General features: G+C 47.1%; 1 protein-coding gene across 1 annotated transcript; it reads right to left on the bottom strand.

Annotated features, from left to right (window-relative positions):
• On the bottom strand, positions 1 to 19487 carry FAM89A (family with sequence similarity 89 member A). Its single transcript, XM_086381332.1, has 2 exons — positions 19161 to 19487; positions 1 to 1085 (listed from the first exon to the last, which is right to left on the bottom strand). The coding sequence occupies exons 1-2, from the start codon at positions 19431 to 19433 to the stop codon at positions 822 to 824; spliced, it is 537 nt and encodes a 178-aa protein (XP_086237458.1). The 5' UTR covers positions 19434 to 19487; the 3' UTR covers positions 1 to 821.
• Between the last annotated feature and the right edge of the window lie 2172 nt (positions 19488 to 21659).

Genomic DNA, 21659 nt, shown 5'->3' with positions numbered 1-21659 from the left:
TAGTTTAGCCTTTTATCTTTACTTTTAACCTACAAAGTGTAAAGTGTTCATAAAAGATTTTAATAAATATAGTAAGGCTTCAGGTGATCACCGTATTGAGTGGAAGTTTGCCGTCTAACATACTACAGCTGATACCCAGAATCTTTAAAACCAAAAACGTTCACCACCTTACAGTGAATGATACACATCGCTTGCCCGTTTTGTCTCCCAGCTCGAGGTATCTCTGCACTGTCTTCCACCCATCTCTGATGCACAGAGAAGGACACAAAATATCTGGACAGGTTCAGAGAATGCAAGTCTCTTGATTGGTGTGGCCTGAAAGGTTTACTTTCTTAGTACACTTTTTTTACTGAGTCCCCTGGACAGTTAGTAATGCAGCTTACAAATAAATAAAGCTCAACCAAGTGGCTTTGAAGCTCATGAAACAGCAAGAAAGGCAGCAGAAGGTCCTGAGGAAGGCCAGTAGTGAAATGTGAGCTCTCACACACTGCAAACCCGAAGCAAACCCCACCAGCAGAAAGTAACTAGCTATATACAAGTTGTTTCACCTTGCCCAGAATACGAGAGGTCTTCTCCAGGGATCTTCTCATTATTCTCTCAGTATAAACCCTTGGCCACAGGGTCTCAGGACCGGGGTGTGAGGAGACTGCTGAGCACCTCCAGATCACTCAGCAGAAAGTGGCCCTCCAAACAGACCGCGGCCCCCACGCCCAGGCACATCTCCCCGCCTGCAAATTAAGCTGGCAGTGCTGGTCCCACAGGCTCGAGGACGGCCCACAGAAGAGAAGCCCGTGCTGACAGTGGCCTGCCTCCTGCATCCTTTAGATGGACTCCAGGATCCAGTCGCCGCTGGGGAGTGGGGAGACGGGCAGCGTCAGGTCCCTTGGGGGGCCTCGCTCCTTCCCATCCTGGAGGGAGTTCTGCTCCTGGAAATATTCGTCCTCCTCATCAAAGAAGCCGTTCTCCAGAGCATAAGTGCTGTCTGGGCTGGCCGCTGCCTGGCAGGCTCCCTTGTATTCCTGGATGGACTCATAGAGGCTGTACAACTGGCAGAGCAAGGACATGTCCAGCTGTCGGAGGCCAACCTTGAGGGAAGGGGCAGGGAGGTAAAAGCAAGAAGTCAGCAACATAGTGGAATCTTAGCGGTGCTCTCAGTCAGCAATCTGCCCGTGCCGGCATGTTCTTTCCACATGGCCAGTGACTCAGAGCATCACTTGAACGCTCTGGCTCTTCAGTTTTGAGAAAACCTTAATTATGCAATGCCCACACCTCAGACGTGACCCAACACGTCAGGGAACGACCACATGTGTGGGGCAGCGAGCCTGGCCTGCAGAACATCGCCTGGTGATCTGGCCTGCCCTGCAGAGCAACAGCCTTGCACATTTTGAAAGCCCCAGCCAGCTTCACTTTGGACACTAAGATGCAAGGGTGTCATCTCTTCCTGCTACGATCAGATTCAAAGAAGACCCCCACGTGCTCTGTGCTTCCTGGAGCAACAGTCTCTTTAATAGAACCAGCAGCTCAGCAGTTAGGGTCATACGCTGCCCCCTGGAGCACCCACCCTCCAATCAGCTGGGTCTCCAGACTCACAAGGAGTCAGACTCCCTCTCCTTTGGAGAAGAGGACATCTTCTCCTAAGATGGCTGTGGGGTCACTCCCCAGAGAGAACCACCGAATAAGCCTTAGTAAGACCTGGGCCTCTACAGATTCCCCTGGGAACTATTTCCCCAAGTGATAACAGAACAAAGAACATTTCAAAGTCACACATTCATCTTTAAGTTCCTCCCTCCCCCAGGGGCCCATCCCAGGGAAAAGAGAACAGTCAGGACAGGAAAATGCATCAATCCCAGAGACAGAAGGGTTAATTCATCTAGAAATGCAGCGCAGACCAGCGCATCTACTACTCTCTCCAGTGCGTGAGAACCACTCTTGTGAAGCCTGCAGACTCTGACTCCGACCCAGGTCCAGGGCCACTGGGAATGGGGACGCCGAGCAAGCTGCTGAGCAGTCAACCTCAGGGACTCTCAAGATGGGAAACTCTAAACAGATGCCAGGAGACCTGCCCTGCACCCTTCTGCTTCTGGGCTCTCGAGCAAGTTATTTATCATCTCTATGCCTTGATGATAAAAGGAAATAATTTCTCTTAATTTATTGGGAGGATTAAATGAACTATCAACTATTTTAATAAACAGCAATCACATGTCTCCCACATACCAAGCACTGCACTAAAGCACTCAAGAAGCACGGAAAAGAATACGCACACACACAGGGAACAGGTGTTTTTTTCAGTCTAACTTTATTGAGGCTTTCAATGGCTAAGCTGAAGATCTCTCTTGGTAAATGTCACAGTGCACTTGAAAATATGTGGGCTATTTTCACATATCTTTTGATACAGATGTCTAACATAATTCTACAGTGATATGAGAACAGACTGTATGATTTCAATACCTTTAGACCATGAAATCTTTGCACCTTGTTTTATGTCCCCGGATATGTTTCAGTGTCTCCTAGTTTACACTGTATGAGAACTTGAATAGAATTTGTATCCTACTGTTGTGTGAAAATTGTATAAATCTGAATTATGTTGAATTGGTTCACAGTGTTTTTTCTGGTCTACTATATCCCTCTGCTTCTCTGTATATTTATTCCATTAATTTTTGAGAGTTTGATATTAAAACTCCAACTAAAAAGCTTAATTTATCTACTTAAAAAATAATTGTAATATATAGTGGTGTGTGATGAAAGTGAAAGAGGAGACTGAAAAAGTTGGCTTAAAGCTCACATTCAGAAAACTAAGATCATGGTAATCAGTCCCATCACTTCATGGCAAATAGATGGGGAAACAGTGGAAACAGTGGCTGACTTTATTTTTCTGGGCTCCAAAATCACTGCAGCTCCAAAATCATGCTTGCAGCAATGAAATTAAGACACTTACTCCTTGGAAGGAAATTTCTGACCAACCTAGACAGCTATTAATAAGCAGAGACATTAGATCTGTCTAGTCAAGGCTATGGTTTTTCCAGTAGTCTTGTATGGATGTGAGAGTTGGACTATAAAGAAAGCTGAGCGCAGAAGAACTGATGCTTTTGAACTGTGGTATTAAGACTCCTGAGAGTCCCTTGGACTGCAAGGAGATCCAACCTGTCCATCCTCAAGGAGATCAGTCCTGGGTGTTCATTGGAAGGCCTGATGTTGAAGCTGAAACTCCAATACTTTGGCCACTTGATGCAAAGAACTGACTCATTTGAAAACACCCTGATGCTGGGAAATATTGAGGGCAGGAGGAGAAGGGGATGACAGAAGACAAGATTGTTGGATGGCATCACCGACTCAATGGACATGGGTTTGGGTGGACTCCGGGAGTTGGTGATGGACACGGAGGCCTGGGTGCTGTGGTTCATGGGGTTGCAAAGAGTTGGACACGACTGAGCAACTGAACTGATAGTGGAACTATATGTAACCTTGTTCTGTATTTTCCAAGTATCCTGTAAATGTGTTATCACACTTTAATAATTTAAAAAATAAAAATTAAAATATATTTTAAAAATTATTAAAAATAAATTAAATATTAATATATTTTTAAAAGAAACACAGAACATGTCAAAGGATCTAGTCTTTATAATTACCCAGCAATGATATTTTCTACACAAGAGAAGCTATCCGGTGACAAGACTAAATTCCAGGTCACTCTTCACACCGTCAACCACTCTTATTCACCAGCGACCTCTCTGGTACAGCTGAACAGACCACGGAAACGAGCCGTTCACACTGATCTGGCGTGTTAGCCAAGACACTCAAAAGGAAGACCCAGACAGGCAGAGAGGCAGATCCTGTTGTTTCTGGCGTGATTCCTGTCGTTCCAGAATTCCTTCTATGGTAGAACTTCTAAAGAAGCTGTTCCCAGGAAGAGACTTCCGGCACGCTGGGGGCGTGGCCTCCAGGCACGCTCCGCCCCAAGGCATCCTACTCTCAAAAGTTAACTGGCTATTTTGTTGTTGTTAAGTTGCTAAGCCTTGTCCGACTCTTTGTGACCCCAAGAACAGCAGCCCACCAGCCTCCTCTGTCCATGGGATTCTCCAGGCAAGAATACTGGAGTGGGTTGCCATGCCCTCCTCCAGGGGATCTTCCTGACCCAGAGATCAAACCCGAATCTCTTATGTCTCCTGCAATGGCAGGTGGGTTCTTTACCTCTAGCGAACCCAAAACTGTAAAGGAAAAAGTAGTAGAGCGATGTGCTATCGGCCCAGGTCTGCCACTCTCCTGGACCACTGGAGGTGGGCACAGGTGACTGCAGAAGCCCGGACTTCCCTCAACGCCGTGCTGCCCCGACTGCGGCTACGGGTTTTTCTCCTTAGGTGCTCAAGTGTCCGAGGCATTCCCAGGCCTATGTGGGAGACGCACAGGCTAGGAGTTGGATCGTAACCTGGACCTTTCTGCACTGTGGCGGCCGGTGACTCACAAAGCTGCCTTGTCATGGGGCGGAACGCTGGCCTAGAAACCAAGTCTGACCCACCTAGGAATACAGCAGAGCCCTATACACGCCTGTTACACAAGGCAACAGATGCCAAGGGTTTGGACTAATTTGACAGGGATTTAAACACAGCACATGTGCACGCCCACAGCCTGGCTTCTCAGGGCCTCCTTCTTCAGACATGAGATTCAGCTTCCTCTGGTTCACCAGCAACCCTCCAGATTAGCCAGGAGGACAGGAGTTAAGAACATACAGGAGCAATCTAGCTTCCCACCCAGGACACCTCTTCCCCTGCTGAGGTAGTTTAAACATTTTCACCTGAATTTTCTAGAGGTAAATTGAAAATCCCTAGGCGGCATCCCATAATCTGACCTGGAACAATTCTCCCTGTGCCTCCTCCACCGGTCAGTGAGGTCCCTTCATCCTGATTGTCCCCTGGCTCTGTTTTTTTTTTTTTTTTAATAGCATCAGATTCATTTTATTTAATTCTCCAAGTTTTTTCCTTACCTTTTTAAATTTTTTTAAATTGGAAGATAATTGCTTCCCACTGCATCCCAGGCTTCCCAGGTGGCCCAGTGGTTAAGAATCCGCCTGCCAATGCAGGAGAGTCGGCTCGATCCCTGATCCAGGAAGATCCCACACACCATGGAGCAACTAAGCCCATGCGCCACAACTTCTGAGCTTGTGCTGTAGAGGCTGCAAGCCTCAACTACTGAAACCCTAGCGCCCTAGCGCCCACGCTCCACAATGAGAGAAGCCAGTGCAGCAAGAAGCCCGCACACCGCAACTAGAGAAAGTCCGCATGTGGCAATGAAGACCCAGCGCAGCAACAAATAAATAAGTGTATCTATTTTTTAAAGTGCAACACCTCCTCTTCTGACTTGGATGGACTCAGTCACCAGTGCTCCTCACCTTCCCTCACCGTCTCTGCCTGTCTCATGGCGATGACCACTCTCTACCTTTGCTGTGGGTGCACATGGTCTTCCTTCTACTTGAGGACATGCCCAGAAGGCATGGACCCATCTCCCCCTTGGGTCCCTCAGCACCCAGTGCAGACCCTTGTGGAGGAAACTCAGACAGTGGTGACCAAGGGAAAGCTATAGAGACCCCGATGCCCTCCCAGATTACATCTGGTGGTGAAGTGGCCTGGCAGTGGGTTTGGGATCCACAGGCTCCTGGCTCCACCCCAAGGTGCCCCTGAGGAAAGCCACAGGCCACATGGTTCTTGCCATGTCATCAGAAAAGCACTCACCTCTTGCCTGACAGGAGAAGAGACAAACGCAGATTCCTTCCTGAGTGCTCAGTGCAGAGCCAACAGCTGGGAGGCAGGGACAGAGAGCAGGCTCTCAACAGGAGGGCATGAGGCTCGGGGGTGTGGGAAGCAGAAAGAAGGCCTGGCCACAGAACTAAACTGCAGTTACATTTTAGGACATGATTAAATCACCCACAAATAAGAACTTCTCATCTTTCCGGAAAAAAAGCGGGCAGAGGCAGGGGCACACACCCTCAGCAAGCCCACTAACCCTCACCTCTGTCCTCATCCCGCTGCAGAAGCCCGTCACCTTAGTGATGTGTTCCCTAAAGGACAGGCGCTGAGTCACAGCTGCATTCAGAAAACACAGCTCTTTCCTGAATACCCAGTTGAAAAATTCAGACAGCCTCATTTTAGAAAAGTACAGAATTCTTAGACCCTGTAATTTGTAGCCCCTTGCTGTAGACTTCTGAGACAATCAAGAACAAGCCACTCATCTCCAAGCTTTAAACTGCTGGCCTGACTCCTTCCTCTCTCTGTTCAGGCTTCCTGCTTCCTTCCTGATCGTGTCCCACAAACAGAGCTCCCTGAAGCCCGCCTGCTGTACACACAGGTGGCTCACTCATTCCCAGCATCTCCAACAATAGGGCCAAACAATCCTGAACCACCCTCAAAACAGTTTCAAAACTCACAATGGGCTGGCCAATGTATCCACCTCAGACAGGATGGTGGTTCCCAGCTGGGTTTCGGGTCACCAAGTCTCTGAATATCCCTGGAAGGTGATGTTAAGGAGGAAGTTCTTCCTGACTTTTAGATGATAATAGAAATGTTACCATTAGGATACGAGGCTTAGGAGATGAAAGAGAACTGTGGTGGGAAATTAACTGATTGAAAACAAAGCATCATGAAAAATTTTACGAAGTTTTTAGGAGTAAAAAATATACTTAAGAAAAATAGTCTGTTTTATTTAAGAAGCTAAAAGCCACCAGGGAAGCCCAAAAACAAAAGTTGGGGGTAATTCTCGTGCTTGTACAAAGCTCTTTTATGTCTCTCTTTTTCAAGAGACATAAAAGCAACTTTTTCTGAAATATAGCAATGAGTAGAAAACAAGATAAACATACGAGGAGATGGTCTTACTTACCCAGGTCCATATAGGAAATTGGGCCCAGGGTGGGGGAGGGGAGTAAATCTGGTGCCAGCACAGTCTAGTCCCAGTGGTCACACTGGGGTCACACTGGGGTCACACTGGGGGCACTCTGCAATGAGCTTCTCCTGTGCCAGTCCACTATTTCCTCCTCCTGTGATTCCTCAACCATAAGATGAAAGATACCCCACCTCACATGGTACAAGGGATGCATAGGTCTGAAGTTAAGCTACAGAATCAGGAACAGGGGGCCCCAAAATATGGAGACAGATGCAGAAAAAGTCTGGTGGGTGAACATTTAGTTTGAAACGTAATGGATGATAGAAACTTGACTGAAAAAATTATAGTCATACAATAAAAGGGTTTCTGTAGTGGCTCAGTGGTAAAGAATCTGCCTGCAATGAAGGAGACCCAGGTTTGATCCCTGGGTTGGGAAGATCCCCTGGAGAAGGAAATGGCAACCCATTCCAGTATTCTTGCCTGGGAAATCCCATGGACAGAGGAGCCTCGTGGGCAACAGTCCATGGGGTCGCAAGAGTCAGACATGACTTAGCAACTGAACACACACACACATACAATAAAAACCAGGCAGTTACTTAAAAGAGCAGCTGTCTAAGTACAAGAGTAGGACATTGACCAACGCACACCATTAGGCACAAAAGTTCAAGGTACAGAATAGTACGCTGAGTAGGACCTCACTTTACACATTATCCATACACACATGCAAGCTTTTGACTAGAAGAGAAAATGTCTGTGAGCAGAATTCACTTCTGCAAAGTGGGACTGGATATTTACAGCCTTCTGTACTGCTAAACTTTTTTTCCAACAAGCATGTTACTCTTAATTTTAAAAACTAGTTATAATAAAGTATGTAACTTATGTGCATTGCTAGTAGGGCTACACACTTGTAAAACCTCTCAGCAAGACTCACTGGCAATATCTATCAAAAGCCTTAAAATATCATGTAACTTTTAACCAGCTAACCAGTTCATCGCTAGTGACTCTGGAGTAGAAAATCTCAGCTATACACAAATAGGTAATCCTCATCCTTGTTTTGTGAAGTAGGTGTGGATTCTGTTACCATGAGGAAACTGAGCCCTGAAAGATGCAGGCCCTTCACTGACAGCAGGGGCTGCAGCCGGGTGGTAGGGCTCCAGCATGCGTGCCCGACCATCAGCCTGCACTGCCCACACAGACTACGCTGGGAGAGGGCGCCATGTCAGCTGGGGGCAGCAAGCTGTTGAGATCACAAGCGACTCTTCTTATTAGCTTTTATGAATTTTCTCTGGTGGCTCAGATGATAAAGGACCTGCCTGTAATGCAGGAGACCTGGGTTTGATCCCTGGGTTGGGAAGATCCCCCGGAGAAGGGAATGGCAACCCACTCCAGTATTCTTGCCTGGAGAATCCCATAGACAGAGGACCCTGGTGGGCTACAGTCCATGGGGTCCCAAGAGTTAGACATGACTGAGTGACTAACACTTTGACTTTCGCCTTTCTGAGTTTTCCAGATTTTCTACTATGAATATGTATTAACTCATAATGAACCTTTAAAAACATAATAAATGGCTTGTAAATTTATTTTAGACAATACTATTAGTAAATGCCCCAAATTTAATGAGTGTCTAGTATGCATCCGCAGGACTGGAATGTAATTAAAGATCGCAGTGACTTAATGGATCATAACCTGATTTCTGAATAAAGGATGTGTTGACAGAACGCTGACCTGCATACTGTTTAAAAAAAGAAGACCAAAGAGAAAAGCTTCATCAGTGTTGATCTAACAGAGAAAGAGCTATGAACTCAGCTGCCTGAGCTGGCCGGAGATACTCCTGCAGGAACCCAAGCTCCCAGGTGAACTGTGATTCTGGGCTCCCTAAGCAGGCTTCCATCAGTCACTCGGCTCCTCCCCAGGGCGTATGCGTGTGTCAACCTCATCTCCTGTTAACGCTGCAGCCCCACCGAGCTGAGGACTGCCTCAAAAGAGCCCTGGTGATTCAGAGAGAGCAAGCAGACCAGGTCCTACACCTGAAGGCGCCCACGCCGATGGATGGAGCCCATTCTGCAGCTCAGCAGTGCAAGTGAAGACATCCTTGTCCATCTCTAACCTACAACAATGGATGTACCAATGAAGCACATTTCCTCTCATTCTGCCCTACGCAGAGAAGGAAAAAGAAAAAAAGCAATTGACCACTGTCTAAGACATGTCTTTGCACATTCCTTTACTTTCTTTCCCAATTACAAAAATAAAATATTCTAACTGTATTAAAAATTCAATGGCTCATAATTATACAGTCTTCCCTAATTTCACATCCTAATGCAGCAGTCTTAAAGTGTTTTGGTCTTGGTTGGGACCCCTTGAGACTCTTAAAATTACTGAAGGTCCCAAAGAGCTCCTATTTATGTAAATTATACCTATCAATAGTTACCTTATTAGAAATGAAAATTGAGAAACTGTCATATAAAGCCATTCAAAAACACGACACCCACTGCTAACATATATCACATTTTTATAAATGAGATTGTGTAAGAAATCTTTTTAATGTCTGGCTTATCTTCTTCTGTACTTGATCTCTCATAACATGCTCTTTTGGTTTAAATAAACCTGGCCTCACATAGATATGTACTTGGGAAAAAGGAGTATTTAAACCACCTTTCAAGTTAACAGTGGATATTATTGTTTGGCACCATCCTTAAGCTGGCTCCAGTGTGGAATTTGAAACTATGCCAATGAGCTTTTAACACTGTTTCATTAAAATCCACCAGTCTTGCATTTTGAATGGATCTTTTAACCATGCACCAAGCATTAGTTATATGAAAAATGTGGAAAATTGATTCACTCAATGTAGACCTTCCAAATATTGATATATTTCCTTAGGTACTATTTTGGAAAGTCACATTTGCCCATATGATCACCATCTAATTATGGACACTCCCACAAAAGGATTTGGGAACCCATAGGTGTCCTCAGACCATAATTTAAGAACTACTATTCCAAACACATCCACTTTTAGCTGTTTAGCATACCTCCCTCAAGACACAATGCACATACAAATGTATATATATACTGTTTTGTAATTTACTTTTCCAAACCTTGAACACCTATGTTCATTTACATAGTTACCACATTCTTTTCAACAATTGTATAATATTCTATCACTGTTATATATTATTATTATAGAATACTACTATATATCACTGCAAAAGATATTCCTACATAAGTACTGTTACTCCCTTGGGTGACTATTTCTGTAAGAAAAGTTTTTAAAATTATGAAAATGAAATTGCAGGGGAGAAGGCAGAGAAGGGAAATGGGATACTTTCCTTCCAATCCCTCAATTCTGGGATCACAAACAGTGGACTATTCATCAAGGATGTGTCAAAGGCCTGAAAGTTCATTACTTAAGATGATGAATGCACACATGAATGCAGTTGATTCTAAAAATCAAGTGGGACTAGAGGAAAAAGCATGACTTAACTAATGACACATGGGAATTCAACACCCATTTGAAGGTTAGTTTGCATTTTGTCATTTTCTTGAATGATAACTAATTGAAATTGCCTCTCTGTGAGAGTAGATTCAGTAAAGGAAGAAAATCTGAAGCTAAAAATCAGGAAACCAAGTTCTTGGACAATAAACAGAAAACTTCATGTCAGTGTCTAGTGTTTTTAGACAACTGACATAAAAAGCAAGAGAAAGGGTTGGTGTCCACACGATATTAAAGGCCAGTGGCCATCCCCAGTCTCCTTTGACCAAGGCCAACCAAGAATCCTACATTAAGAGCTAACACTCTTATTCCAGATGGCACTGCATGGGCTTGACTTGAGATTGGCCTCCAACCATAAGCCCATTTAAAGACTCAAACCCCCTCTCTGAGACCCTGTTGTCTTGTATAGGGTGAAGACTGAACTCTGCGGGGATCTGGGCTATTCAAGTTCATGGCCGTCTCCCAGTTTCTAGTTCACCACACAAGGCTGTCAGGCATTTAGGTGTTGTCTCAACTAAAATTAAAAGACCCTTACTCCTAGGAAGAAAAGCTATGACGAACCTAGACAGTGTATTAAAGAGCAGAGACATCCCTTTGCCAACAAACAAAGGTCCATACAGTCAAAACTATGGTTTTTCTAGTAGTCATGTACGGATATGAGAGTTAGACCATAAAGAAGGCTGAATGCTGAAGAATTGATGCTTTCAAATTGTGGTTCTGGAGAAGACTATTCAGAGTCCCTTGGACCACAAGGAGATCAAACCAGTCAATCCTAAAGGAAATCTACTCTGAATTTTCATTGGAAGGACTGATGCTGAAGTTGAAGCTCCAATACTTTGGCTACCTGATGGGAAGAGCCAACTCACTGGAAAAGACCCTGGTGCTGGGAAAGATTGAAGGCGGGAGGATAAGGGGGCAACAGAATATGAGATAACAGGATGGCAGCACCGACTAGATGGACATGAGTTTGAGTGAGGCCCAGGAGATGGTGAAGGCTAAGGAAGCCTGGAGAGCTGCAGTCCACGGGGTGGCAAAAAGTTGGATACAACTTAGCGACTGAAAAACAACTAAAATGCGGGAAAGTTAAGTGTTGCTGCTCTCAGGAATCAAACCGTTTTTCTCAGATTCAATTCTTCACCCAAACCATTGCAGTTCAGGAATTCAAAAGTTCTGTGTGGACAACTTCCCACTCACAGGTGGGTGACCAAAGCAACTATTGGATAGTTTGAAAAAAAGAAAAAAATGAGGCAGAGAGTTTTCAAAGTTACTATTTAGAAAGGTGCTGCTGATGGTTTGAGAAGTGGAACTCAAGAATCCTCAGAGATCTACCATCTCCCGCCTCCATGTCTGAGGCTCTCTTTCTGTCTCTACACTTTCATATGACGCTTCTGAGGACCTAATAAGCTTGATGAGCTAAACTTACAGGGCTGCTGGGCAGTGGTCTCTGAAGAACCCTGCAAGGAAAGATGTGTGCCAGGATCCCTGTGGACTCTGAGAGTCACGTGTGTGCTTCAACCACATGCAAGGATTTGAAATGCCAACAAAGATCCTCTGAGCCAAGCTAGCCTGTCAGCATACCAGATAAAAATCTTTCAAACTGTGGGGCCCTTGAGGCCAAAGTATTTTTATCCAGAAAGAGGTCTGCAGGGAATAAAATTGGTACAGCCACTATGCAGAACAGTATGGAGTTTCCTTAAAAAGCTAAATAGAGAGCTACCATAGCACCCTGCAGTCCCACTCCTGGGCATATATCCGGAGAAAAACATGATCTGAAAGGATACATGCACCCCAATGTTCACTGCAGCACTGTTTACAATAGTCAAGACATGGAAGCAACCTAGATGTCCATCAACAGAGGAATGGATTAAGAAAATATGGAACATACACAATGGAATATTACTCAGCCATTAAAAAGAACAAAATAATGCCATTTTCAGCAACATGGATAGACCCAGGGATTGTCACACTGAGTGAAGGAAGGCAGACAGAGGACAAATATTGTACGACATCCCTTATAAGAAAGTGGAAGTGTTGGTCACTCAGTCATATCTGACTCTTTGTGACGCTATGGACTGTAGCCCTCCAGGCTCCTCTGTCCATGAGACTTCCCAGGCAATAATACTGGAGTGGATTGCCACACCCTCTCCCAGGGTATCTTCCCAACCCAGGACTGAACCCAGGTCTCCTGCTTTGCAGGCAGATTGTTTACTGTCTGAGCCACCAGGGAAACCCAACATCCCTTCTATGTGAAATATAACATGATACAAATGAACTTATTTACAAAACAGAAAAAAAAACTCACAGCCTTAAAGAACCAACTTATGGCTGTGGGGTGGGAGTGTGGGGAGAATGAGGGGAAGGGACAGTGAGGGAGTTTGGAATGGACATGTACACTGCTATATTTAAAATGGATAACCAGCAAGGACCTACTGTATGGCAGATGGAGCTCTGTCAACGTTATGTGGGAGCCTGGATGTGAGGGGAATTTGGGGGAGATGGATACATGTGTATGTATGGCTGAGTCCCTTCACTGTTCAGTTGAAACTATCACAACACTGTTTTGTTAATCGGCTATACCCCAATATAAAATAAAAAGTTAAAAAAGAAAAAATATTTTAAAATACTAGATATCTTATATTTTGGCTGTCCAGCAGTAGCCCCCCTGCTCCATTTCTGCAAACTCGTCTTTCTTTTAGGGATGCCCAGCCCTGTACCCCATCTGCACAGTCACACCACTTTAGTAAATAAAACACCATCTTGGCCTCAGTCACCAATAGCTGTCCAGACGCCCCAAGCTGGGCCCACTGGTATTCTTCCACACAGTATTTCCAAAGTGGCAGTAAGAAGCATGGCTGAAACTGGGAGTGTGGACACTGTAGACAGTCACATTCCAAAATGAAGGGGTGGGGGGAAGGAGGGTAAAGAAGATTACAGTAGCCTTCCTGGGTTCCCCACCAACCCTGGTTCTAGTCTGCCTCTGTACACATCCAGCCCTACAAGGCTCTCCTTTTGCAAGAGCTTGTTCAAACTGAGTCTCTATTATTAATAAAGTCTTCAGACATGAAAAGTGGCACATGGTCTAAACTACAGCAAGCGTACTCCTGTAAAGATGCCCACCTCTGCTAGATGTTATAAGCTCCTTAACACCTGGAGAGTTCAGCCCTATATCCTAGTTCAGCCCTGTATCCTCTACAGCACTTTATAACCACCAGACATGTGGCAAACATCTGTCTGATACAATCCAAATATACTCTCTGATGTTGGGGAGGGTGGGCGGAAACAATCTGAACTTCTTGTTTTAAAGGATGCTTTCAGGTCTAAAGAGCAAAAAGCATCTGTCTGACCCTCACAGCTCTCCAAATGGGCTCACTTGGGGAGGGGAAGGAAGCTCACAATGGCACAGAACTTCAGAGTAAGCCCATTACTAGCACAGGAAGTGCTGAAACTCCAGCGGACATCAGGACTCTCAAAGCAGAGCAGGGCGTCACCCACACAGGCGCCCCTCAACACCAGCTCCCTGTGTTATGCCCTGATCATCCGGCAATCAGTTATCTGCAGGCCAGGCTCTGCCAGCCTCCGGCTCCACGTTCTGAAATGTTTAACATACCCTTCCACTGATGCGACGGCAAACCACCTTCCCCCATAAGCAGCCACTTCTCCTGACTCCCTTATTGCTGTGATGACCCCCACTTTCCCAATGATGAATGACTAAAGTTATTACTGCCACATCAATGGCACTCCATGAAGTTCGACATTTTAATATACACTGACCTAGAAAATACTTGCAACATGTGCCCCCCGCCCCCCGCCCCCGCCATAGCAGTAAAACCCTATGATTTAACAGGGTCTTGGAGCCAGACACGTCTGGCTGAGATTGTCACATTAGGTGAGCTACTTAAATTCTGAATCCTATTTTTTAAAATGTAGGCTTTCAGTATCTACCTCATGGAGAAGTTATAAAAATCAAATAAGATGATGTAAGGAAAACTTTACCCTATGCCTACCAGGAGATATCCCCAAATAGTAAAGTGATCAGGTGCTAGGACTGTAATTTTTAAAATATTATTTATTTATGGCCGTGACACATCTTGTTTGCCTCGAGGACTTCTCTCTAGTTGTGGTGCTTGGGCTTCTCGCTGCAGTGGCTGCTCTAGTTGCTGGGCACGGGCTCTAGCGCATATGGGCTTCAGGAATTGTGACATGTGGGCTCAGCGGGTGCAGCCCCCCGGGGTCTAGAGCACAGGCTTAATAGTCATGGCACACGGGCTTAGTTGCTCTACAGCATGTGGGATCTTCCCAGATCAGGGATTGAACCTATGTCTCCTGCACTGGCAGGCAGATTTTTTACTACTGAGCCATTAGGAGACAGAAGCAGAAGATATTAAGAAGAGGTGGCAACAATATACAGAAGAATTATACAAAAAAGATCTTAATGACCCAGATAACCACGATGGTGTGATCACTCACCTAGAGCCAGACATCCTGGAATTCGAAATCAAGGGGGCATTAGGAAGCATCACTACGAACAAAGCTAGTGGAGGTGATGGAATTCAGTTGAGCTATTTCAAATCCTAAAAGATGATGCTGTAAAAGTGCTGCAGTCAATATGCCAGCAAATTTGGGTCACAGGACTGGAAAAGGTCAGTTTTCACTCCAATCCCAAAGAAAGGCAATGCCAAAGAATGTTCAAACTACTGCACAATTACACTCATCTCACATGCTAGCAAAGTAATGCTCAAAATTCTCCAAGCCTGGCTTCAACAGTATGTGAATCGTGAACTTCCAAATGTTCAAGTTGGATTTACAAAAGGCAGAGGAACTAGAGATCAAATTGCCAACATCCGTTGGATCATTGAAAAAGCAAGAGAATTACAGAAAAACATCTACTTCTGCTTTATTGACTATGCCAAAGCCTTTGACTGTGTGGATCACAATAAACTGTGGAAAATTCTGAAAGAGATGGGAATACCAGACCACCTTACCTGTCTCCTGAGAAATCTGTATGCAGGTCAAGAAGTAACAGTTAGAACTAGACATGGAACAACAGACTGGTTGCAAGTCGGGAAAGGAGTACGTCAAGGCTACATATTTTCACCGTGCTTATTTAACTTATACTCAGAGTACATCATGTGAAATGCTAGGCTGGATGAAGCACAAGCTGGGTCAAGATTGCTGGGAGAAATATCAACAACTTCAGATATGCAGATGACACCACCCTTACAGCAGAAAGGGAAGAAGAACTAAAGAGCCTCTTGATGAAAGTGAAAGAGAGGAGTGAAAAAGTTGGCTTAAAACTCAACATTCAGAAAACTAAGATCATGGCATCCAGTCCCATCACTTCATGGCAAATAGATGGGGAAACAACAGAAACAGAGACAGACTTCGTTTTTTGGGCTCCACAATCACTGCAGATGGTGACTGCAGCCATGAAATTACAAGACACTTGCTCCTTGGAAGAAAAGCTATGACCAACCTAGACGGCATATTAAAAAGCAGAGACAGCGCTTTGCCAACAAAGGTCTGTCTGGTCAAAGCTATGATTTTTCCAGTAGTTATGTTTGGATATGAGGATTGGACTATAAAGAAAGCTGAGCACAGAAGAACTGATGCTTTTGAAGAAGCGTGTTGGAGAAGATTCTTGAGAGTCCCTTGGACTGCAAGGAGATCCAACCAGTCAATCCTAAAGGAAATCACTGAATATTCATTCATTGGAAGGACTGATGTTGAAGCTGAAACTCCAATACTTTGACCACCTGATGTGAAGAACTGACTCATTGGAAAAGACCCTGATGCTGGGAAAGATTGAAGGCAGGAGGAAAAGGGGATGACAGAGGATGAGATGGCTGGATGGCACCACCAACTCGATGGACATGAGTTTGAGTAAGCTCCAGGAGTTGATGAAGGATAGGGAAGCCTGGCATGGGGCAGGCAGTCCATGGGGTCGCAAAGAGTTGGACTTGATTGAACGACTTATCTGAACTGAGCTGAGCCATCAGGGAAGCTCGACTGTAATTATTAATTGTTTTGCTTAGGGGCACTTTCCATTAAAAAACTTATTTCTGGGGGCTTCCCTGGTGGCTCAGTGGTAAAGAATCTGCCTGCCAATGCAGGAGACTCGGGTTCAATCCCTGGTCCAGGAAGATCCCACATGCCGCAGAGCAACTAAATCCGTGCACCAGAACTACTGAGCCTGTGCTCTAGATCCCAGGAGCGGCAACTTCTGAGCCCGCGTGCCGCAACTCCTGAAGCCTGAGCACCTCAGAGCCTGTGCTCTGCAAGAGAAGCCACCATAGTAAGAAGCCCTCTCACTGCAGCTAGACAGTAGCCTACGCTCACCACAACTAGAGAAAAGCCAGCACAGTCAAAAATAAATAACATAAATAAAATTATTAAAAAAAAAGTCATCTCTGGCTCTTTATCATCACCATCCTGACTCTTGATATTTACCCAGCAAGGCCTGTGGATTCTATTTCAATGAAGTGTCTCCCACGTGATTCTCGTTTCACATTCCGGGATCCCCAGGCTGCTGCAGGCTCTCATCTCTCCAAGCACATCTCCAGTACCTCCCAAGCTCAGCCAGCTCACCCCTCTAAGCACCCTGCTTTCACATTAACTCTTCGAAGCCAGTTCTCCCGCTTTACCTGTTCCTTTGCTACTCTTGAGGCCTTCCTCAGCCCACTTGGCCCCAACCCGTCCTCTCAGGTGGAATGTCCACACCTGCCCTATTCCAACGGGAGCGCACGTCAGTCTGCATTTTCTACCACCCGTTCTCTTCTTAAAATGCAGTCGCATTCAGAGGGCTTCCACACTACTGCTCCTGTGTGCTCGTATAATTTTTAAAAAGGAACTAACTACATTCTGCCAGGACTTCTTGTTAGTTCCCTGGGCATAGATTTGACCTAAGGCCTTCAAACTAAATAGATCAACAGACTACTGGGCAGATAATTCAAGCACAAACTCTCAATTCTAATCTTGCAAGCCCACACCCCCACTCCTGTGGGAGCCTCAGTTTGAAGCGACCACTCAGACCCCACTGCCCTAAGTTAGTAAATCTCAAAAAGGCAAAAAACCCCAGAGTACTCCTAAAGACTTTGTGACATTCCTTGAAAGGGACTTGTCAAGGCCTGTAGCCATGTTTTGTCTTTATCTCAGCTAAATATCAGACGGCTGTTTTTTTCTTGTGTTTCCGATAGGCTGAGAGAGAGCTCTGGTCCAGGGCATAATTAGAAGGCCGTGACTGTACTTCAGTTGCACCAGGAGGGACCTGGAAAAACACTTTTGGGAACAGCATGGTTACTCCCAAGTTACCACTGAGGAGTGTGCAAGACTCCAGAGCATGTTTATAAACCAGAGAGAGCTTCACAGGGGGAGTGGCCTGAGGTTTTCCTGTCTCTGGTCTCTTAAATTAACCAGGATGAGTCTTCCTATTTCACCCTCTTTATTTATGCTGCATCCAAGTTCAGACTCTAAACATACTGGGTGTAGGCTTATCTAATGAAATTACAGCTTACCAGCTGTGCAATCCTGGTGTTGATTAATGCTGATTAATAAATAAAAACAGTTGGCTTGAAATTTAAGTCATTCTGTAAGAAGCTTAGAAAATCTTCTCAGGGAGAACTGGAAATCACTTCAGTGGCAGCCACAGAGTGGGAAGACAATACTGAATTGCTTAAAAGGTGTTAACGCTGTTTCTAGATTTAATTCTTTCTTTTCAGGACAGATATTTTCCCGAAAGAAATGCAAAATTGAATTTTTCTAAATAATATAGTAATATACTAAAAGCATATTTAAAGGATTCCTATTATAAATTTAGGTGCCAACTTATTTGGGGGGACAAAAAATTGTTTTCATATATTAGATTTCCTTAATAAAGTACTTATCTGTAGGGGGGAATCTGCATTAGGTAAAAGGAAAGGGCAAATTCTAAACAGAGAGAGTGGCCAAGAAAGGTGATCAGAGGCCTGCAGGAGCGTTAGACGGTTTTTCTGTTGTCTTCTGAGCTGGCCTAACCCTGGAGAAAGCTGGAGACCCTTGAGCTGCTTTCGGCTTCACTTTAACTCATTAGTCCTACTCCACGAACACCTAACATACTTCCCAACGACCGAGAAAAACTAAGCCCCATTGTTTGCAGCCCAGGCACAACCTGAAGAACCCACATGGACTTCACCCACACGGCGAGGACTCCACCGCCCCAATCCTCTCTAGCGGGCTTGGGGAACCGGCCACCACGCGGAGACTATCAGGGTGAGCGGCCACCGGCATCTGCGGGCAGGAGCCGCTCCGCTGTAATCCGATTCTGCACGCGCCCTGGGCGGGGGGGAGGGGGCGAGGGCTGTTCCAATCCGCAGTCTACACTCGCGAGGACAAAAAGCTGTTCTCTTCAGGGCAGGAAAACACAATTGCACACAGCTCTTAAGCCCGCGGGCGCAGTGAAGGCCGCCCCCCGACCCCGGGAGATGAACTGCCCCCTGGGGAGGGGTGACCAGCCGCCCCCGGCCCGAGGCCAAGCGCTAGCCCCACGCAGCCCCTTATGGGTCTCTGAGCCAGCTGGGGCCGGACGAAGAGCGCCGGGTCTCCAGAAACTGCCTTTTGAAAGGGGTACCTCCCTGGGCGAGGGTCCAGTAGTGGGCACAGAGAGGACAAGCAAAACGGGGTAGTTGAGAGGGCAGTGTCCCTCTTTACGCGTCGGAGCCTGGGGCCAAAGAGCCTGAGACGGGCGGGTGGCGCGGGGACTTCCGGCGAACTTTCCCAGAACGGCGAGCCCGGCTGGAAAGGACCCCCGCTCCGGCCCGCGGACCTCCCTTACCATCTCCTTGCGCAACAGGGCCAGCGCGGCGTCCAGGTTGGGGGGCTTGGCGGGCAGCGCCGCCGCCCTAGCCCCGCCGCCTCCCGCGCTCCCGCGGCTCAGCTCGTCTTGGATGCGCGACTTCTGCGCGTACAACCTCTCCAGGTGCCTCCAACCCCCCGACGCGCCGCCGCCCGACGCCGAGTGCAGCAGCCCGCTCAGGCTCTTGGGCAGCGGAGGCAGCCCGTCCACCCGCAGCCCGCGCACGGAGCCGGCAGCCCCGGCTCCGCTCATCCCGTCCGGCCTGACCGCACGCTCTCCGATCCGCAGCCGCCGCCACCGCCGCCTGGGGCCCTTGCTCCCCAGCCCGCCCCCTTCCCGGGGGCGCTCCGCCCACTTCCCCTCCCCACCTCGCTGCCCCGCCCCGAGCCCCGCCCCTCCCCACGCCTCTCCCTGCGGCCCCGCCCCGCCCCTCTCCGTGCCCCCGCCCCCCACGCCCCGCCCCCTCTCAGCGCCCCCTCCCTGCGTCCCCTCCCCGCGCCCCGCCCCCATCCGCGCCCCGCCCCGTCCCCTCCCGGGCCCCCCTCCCTGCGTCCCTGCCCCGCCCCCTCCCCGTGCCCCCTCCCCGTGCCCCCTCCCTGCGTCCCCGTCCCGCGCCCGCGCCCTCTTGGCGCCCCACCTCCCCGGCTTTCCTGCGGCTCCGCCCACTCACCCTCCACCCCTGCGCCCATCCCCGGGCCGGTCCCTGGCTCACCTTTAGCACCCCCTGGGACTCTCGCCTGCCGGCCCTCCTCGTGGAGTCGAGCCCTGCCCTGGCTGCCCCACTCCCGGCAAGGTGGGCTCCGCCACCAGACCCCAAAGCTGCTTCTAATTACTGATAGGCGAGGGTCACCTCAGATGCGATCTGACAAGGCCAGTTGGTGCGGCGAATCGGGGTATAAAGGCTCCCCCTCGGGGCAGGCAGGACGTCGGGGAGGTTTGGTAGTGCTGGGATCGCGCCCGCGGTTACGGTCCTTAGAGACGGCGTGGTCGCAGCCGACGGGGTCCGCGGAGACCGCGGGGAAGGAGGCGGGGCTCTGGCCACGGGAACCTACCGCACCCCACCCCCGCTCCCGCCTGTCCGCGAGGGCTGAATCTAGACCGCCTCCTGCTAAGTGTGACTTCCTGCCGGGAGATCTGGGGCCCCCAGGCTCGGGCTAGTCACTAGTTCACTCGAGGGCCCACAGGCCTTCTCTGTAAATGGCAACGTCCATACCATTGTCCGTACCGACAGCAGCCAAAAGGAGCGCTGAGTCAAGAAGAGCTTGGCCAAGAGGAGCCAAGAGTCATCTTTGGAAACCTCAAAATGCGACCAAACGTGTCCTTCAACCTGGCTACTCTGAACACAAGAGTAGTTCTCAATGGAAATGTTAGGAGAGTGAAGAAAAGGATTATATCTCAGAAACTATTCAACTCTGAGGCAAAAACAAATACCATTCACATCTCAGAGAGGGAGAGAAAAGAAAGAAGGCTCTATCTTTTGGAGGAAGAATAAAAATGACAGATGTTACAACCAGATTAGAGACAGTGAAGATAAGAAGTTAAGACCGATTTGCAGACAGCCTCACTGCAGATTAAAAACGAATGCGTATATAGAGAATGGATACATTATAATGTCTACTGTTGGCTTTCGTTATAAAAGGGACTTAATTGTTCTAAATGCATTCGATGGGATCACAATTATAAAGTGTTCTGAACACTCTCAGACATTAAAGAGCCCCGCACTTTTGGGGATTTTCCCCCTTTATCTACCATTCCCCATAGACTCCTCTCCAGCATCCATCTGCAACATTGGCAGATGTTCTTGATACACCCTTGCAACCTGGTGAAAGGAACATGGAGAAGCCCCAGTGTAAGCAGTGTGATGCAAGGGTGTCATGAAGGCTTCTCACCCCACCCAATGCCCAGAATTTTCATCCTCATCTCTGCGCCTCACCTTCCACTAATTGCCTAGTTACATTTCCTGATTTCAGATATTCATTCATTTGCTTATTTAAACAGTGGGTGTCTGGGAGAGTTACAGATTTGCTTGTGTGAGAGAGTAAGGGACGGGGGAGAGGAAGGGATGGGACATTTGATCTTTCCTTCACACCTTGGCATGGATTGTTATAATTTGCTGTGTCAAGTTGCTGTCTGTCCTACAATAATTAGCAGAAATCATTGACGTAAGGTGGTAGCAGGTTATGTGACGGCACAATAAGAAAAATAATTTCAAAGTATGTGGGCACTTAAATCACTGAAAGCATATCTTGAAAGGATTACACACGACCAGAAGGAAAGAGGGTTGGAGCCAGTGGGATAGCAGAATGAGGTCCCTGGTGCCAGGACAAGAGAGACAGTTTACATGATGCAAAACCTACAATTTTCAAGGCAGGTTCTGTGTTCAGGTATATGCTCAATGAGGGGAAATCATTTATATTAACAAACAATAACATCCAGTGTGAAGAGAAATTTCTGCAGAATGTCTGTGATACTGATTAA

Source organism: Bos grunniens, chromosome 28, assembly GCF_055505025.1.
Source record: "Bos grunniens cultivar Pamir isolate PY7600 chromosome 28, Bosgru_T2T1.0, whole genome shotgun sequence".
Classification (NCBI taxonomy): Eukaryota; Metazoa; Chordata; class Mammalia; order Artiodactyla; family Bovidae; genus Bos; species Bos grunniens.
This window is presented reverse-complemented; position numbering and strand designations above follow the sequence as displayed.

Excerpts from the sequence above, each read along its gene's own strand:
- FAM89A (XM_086381332.1), bottom strand. The coding sequence starts at position 19,433 with ATGAGCGGAGCCGGGGCTGCCGGCTCCGTGCGCGGGCTGCGGGTGGAC. Across the intron at positions 1,086-19,160 it reads CCCTGTTGCGCAAGGAGATG|GTTGGCCTCCGACAGCTGGA; the intron begins GTAAGGGAGGTC and ends CCTTCCCTCAAG.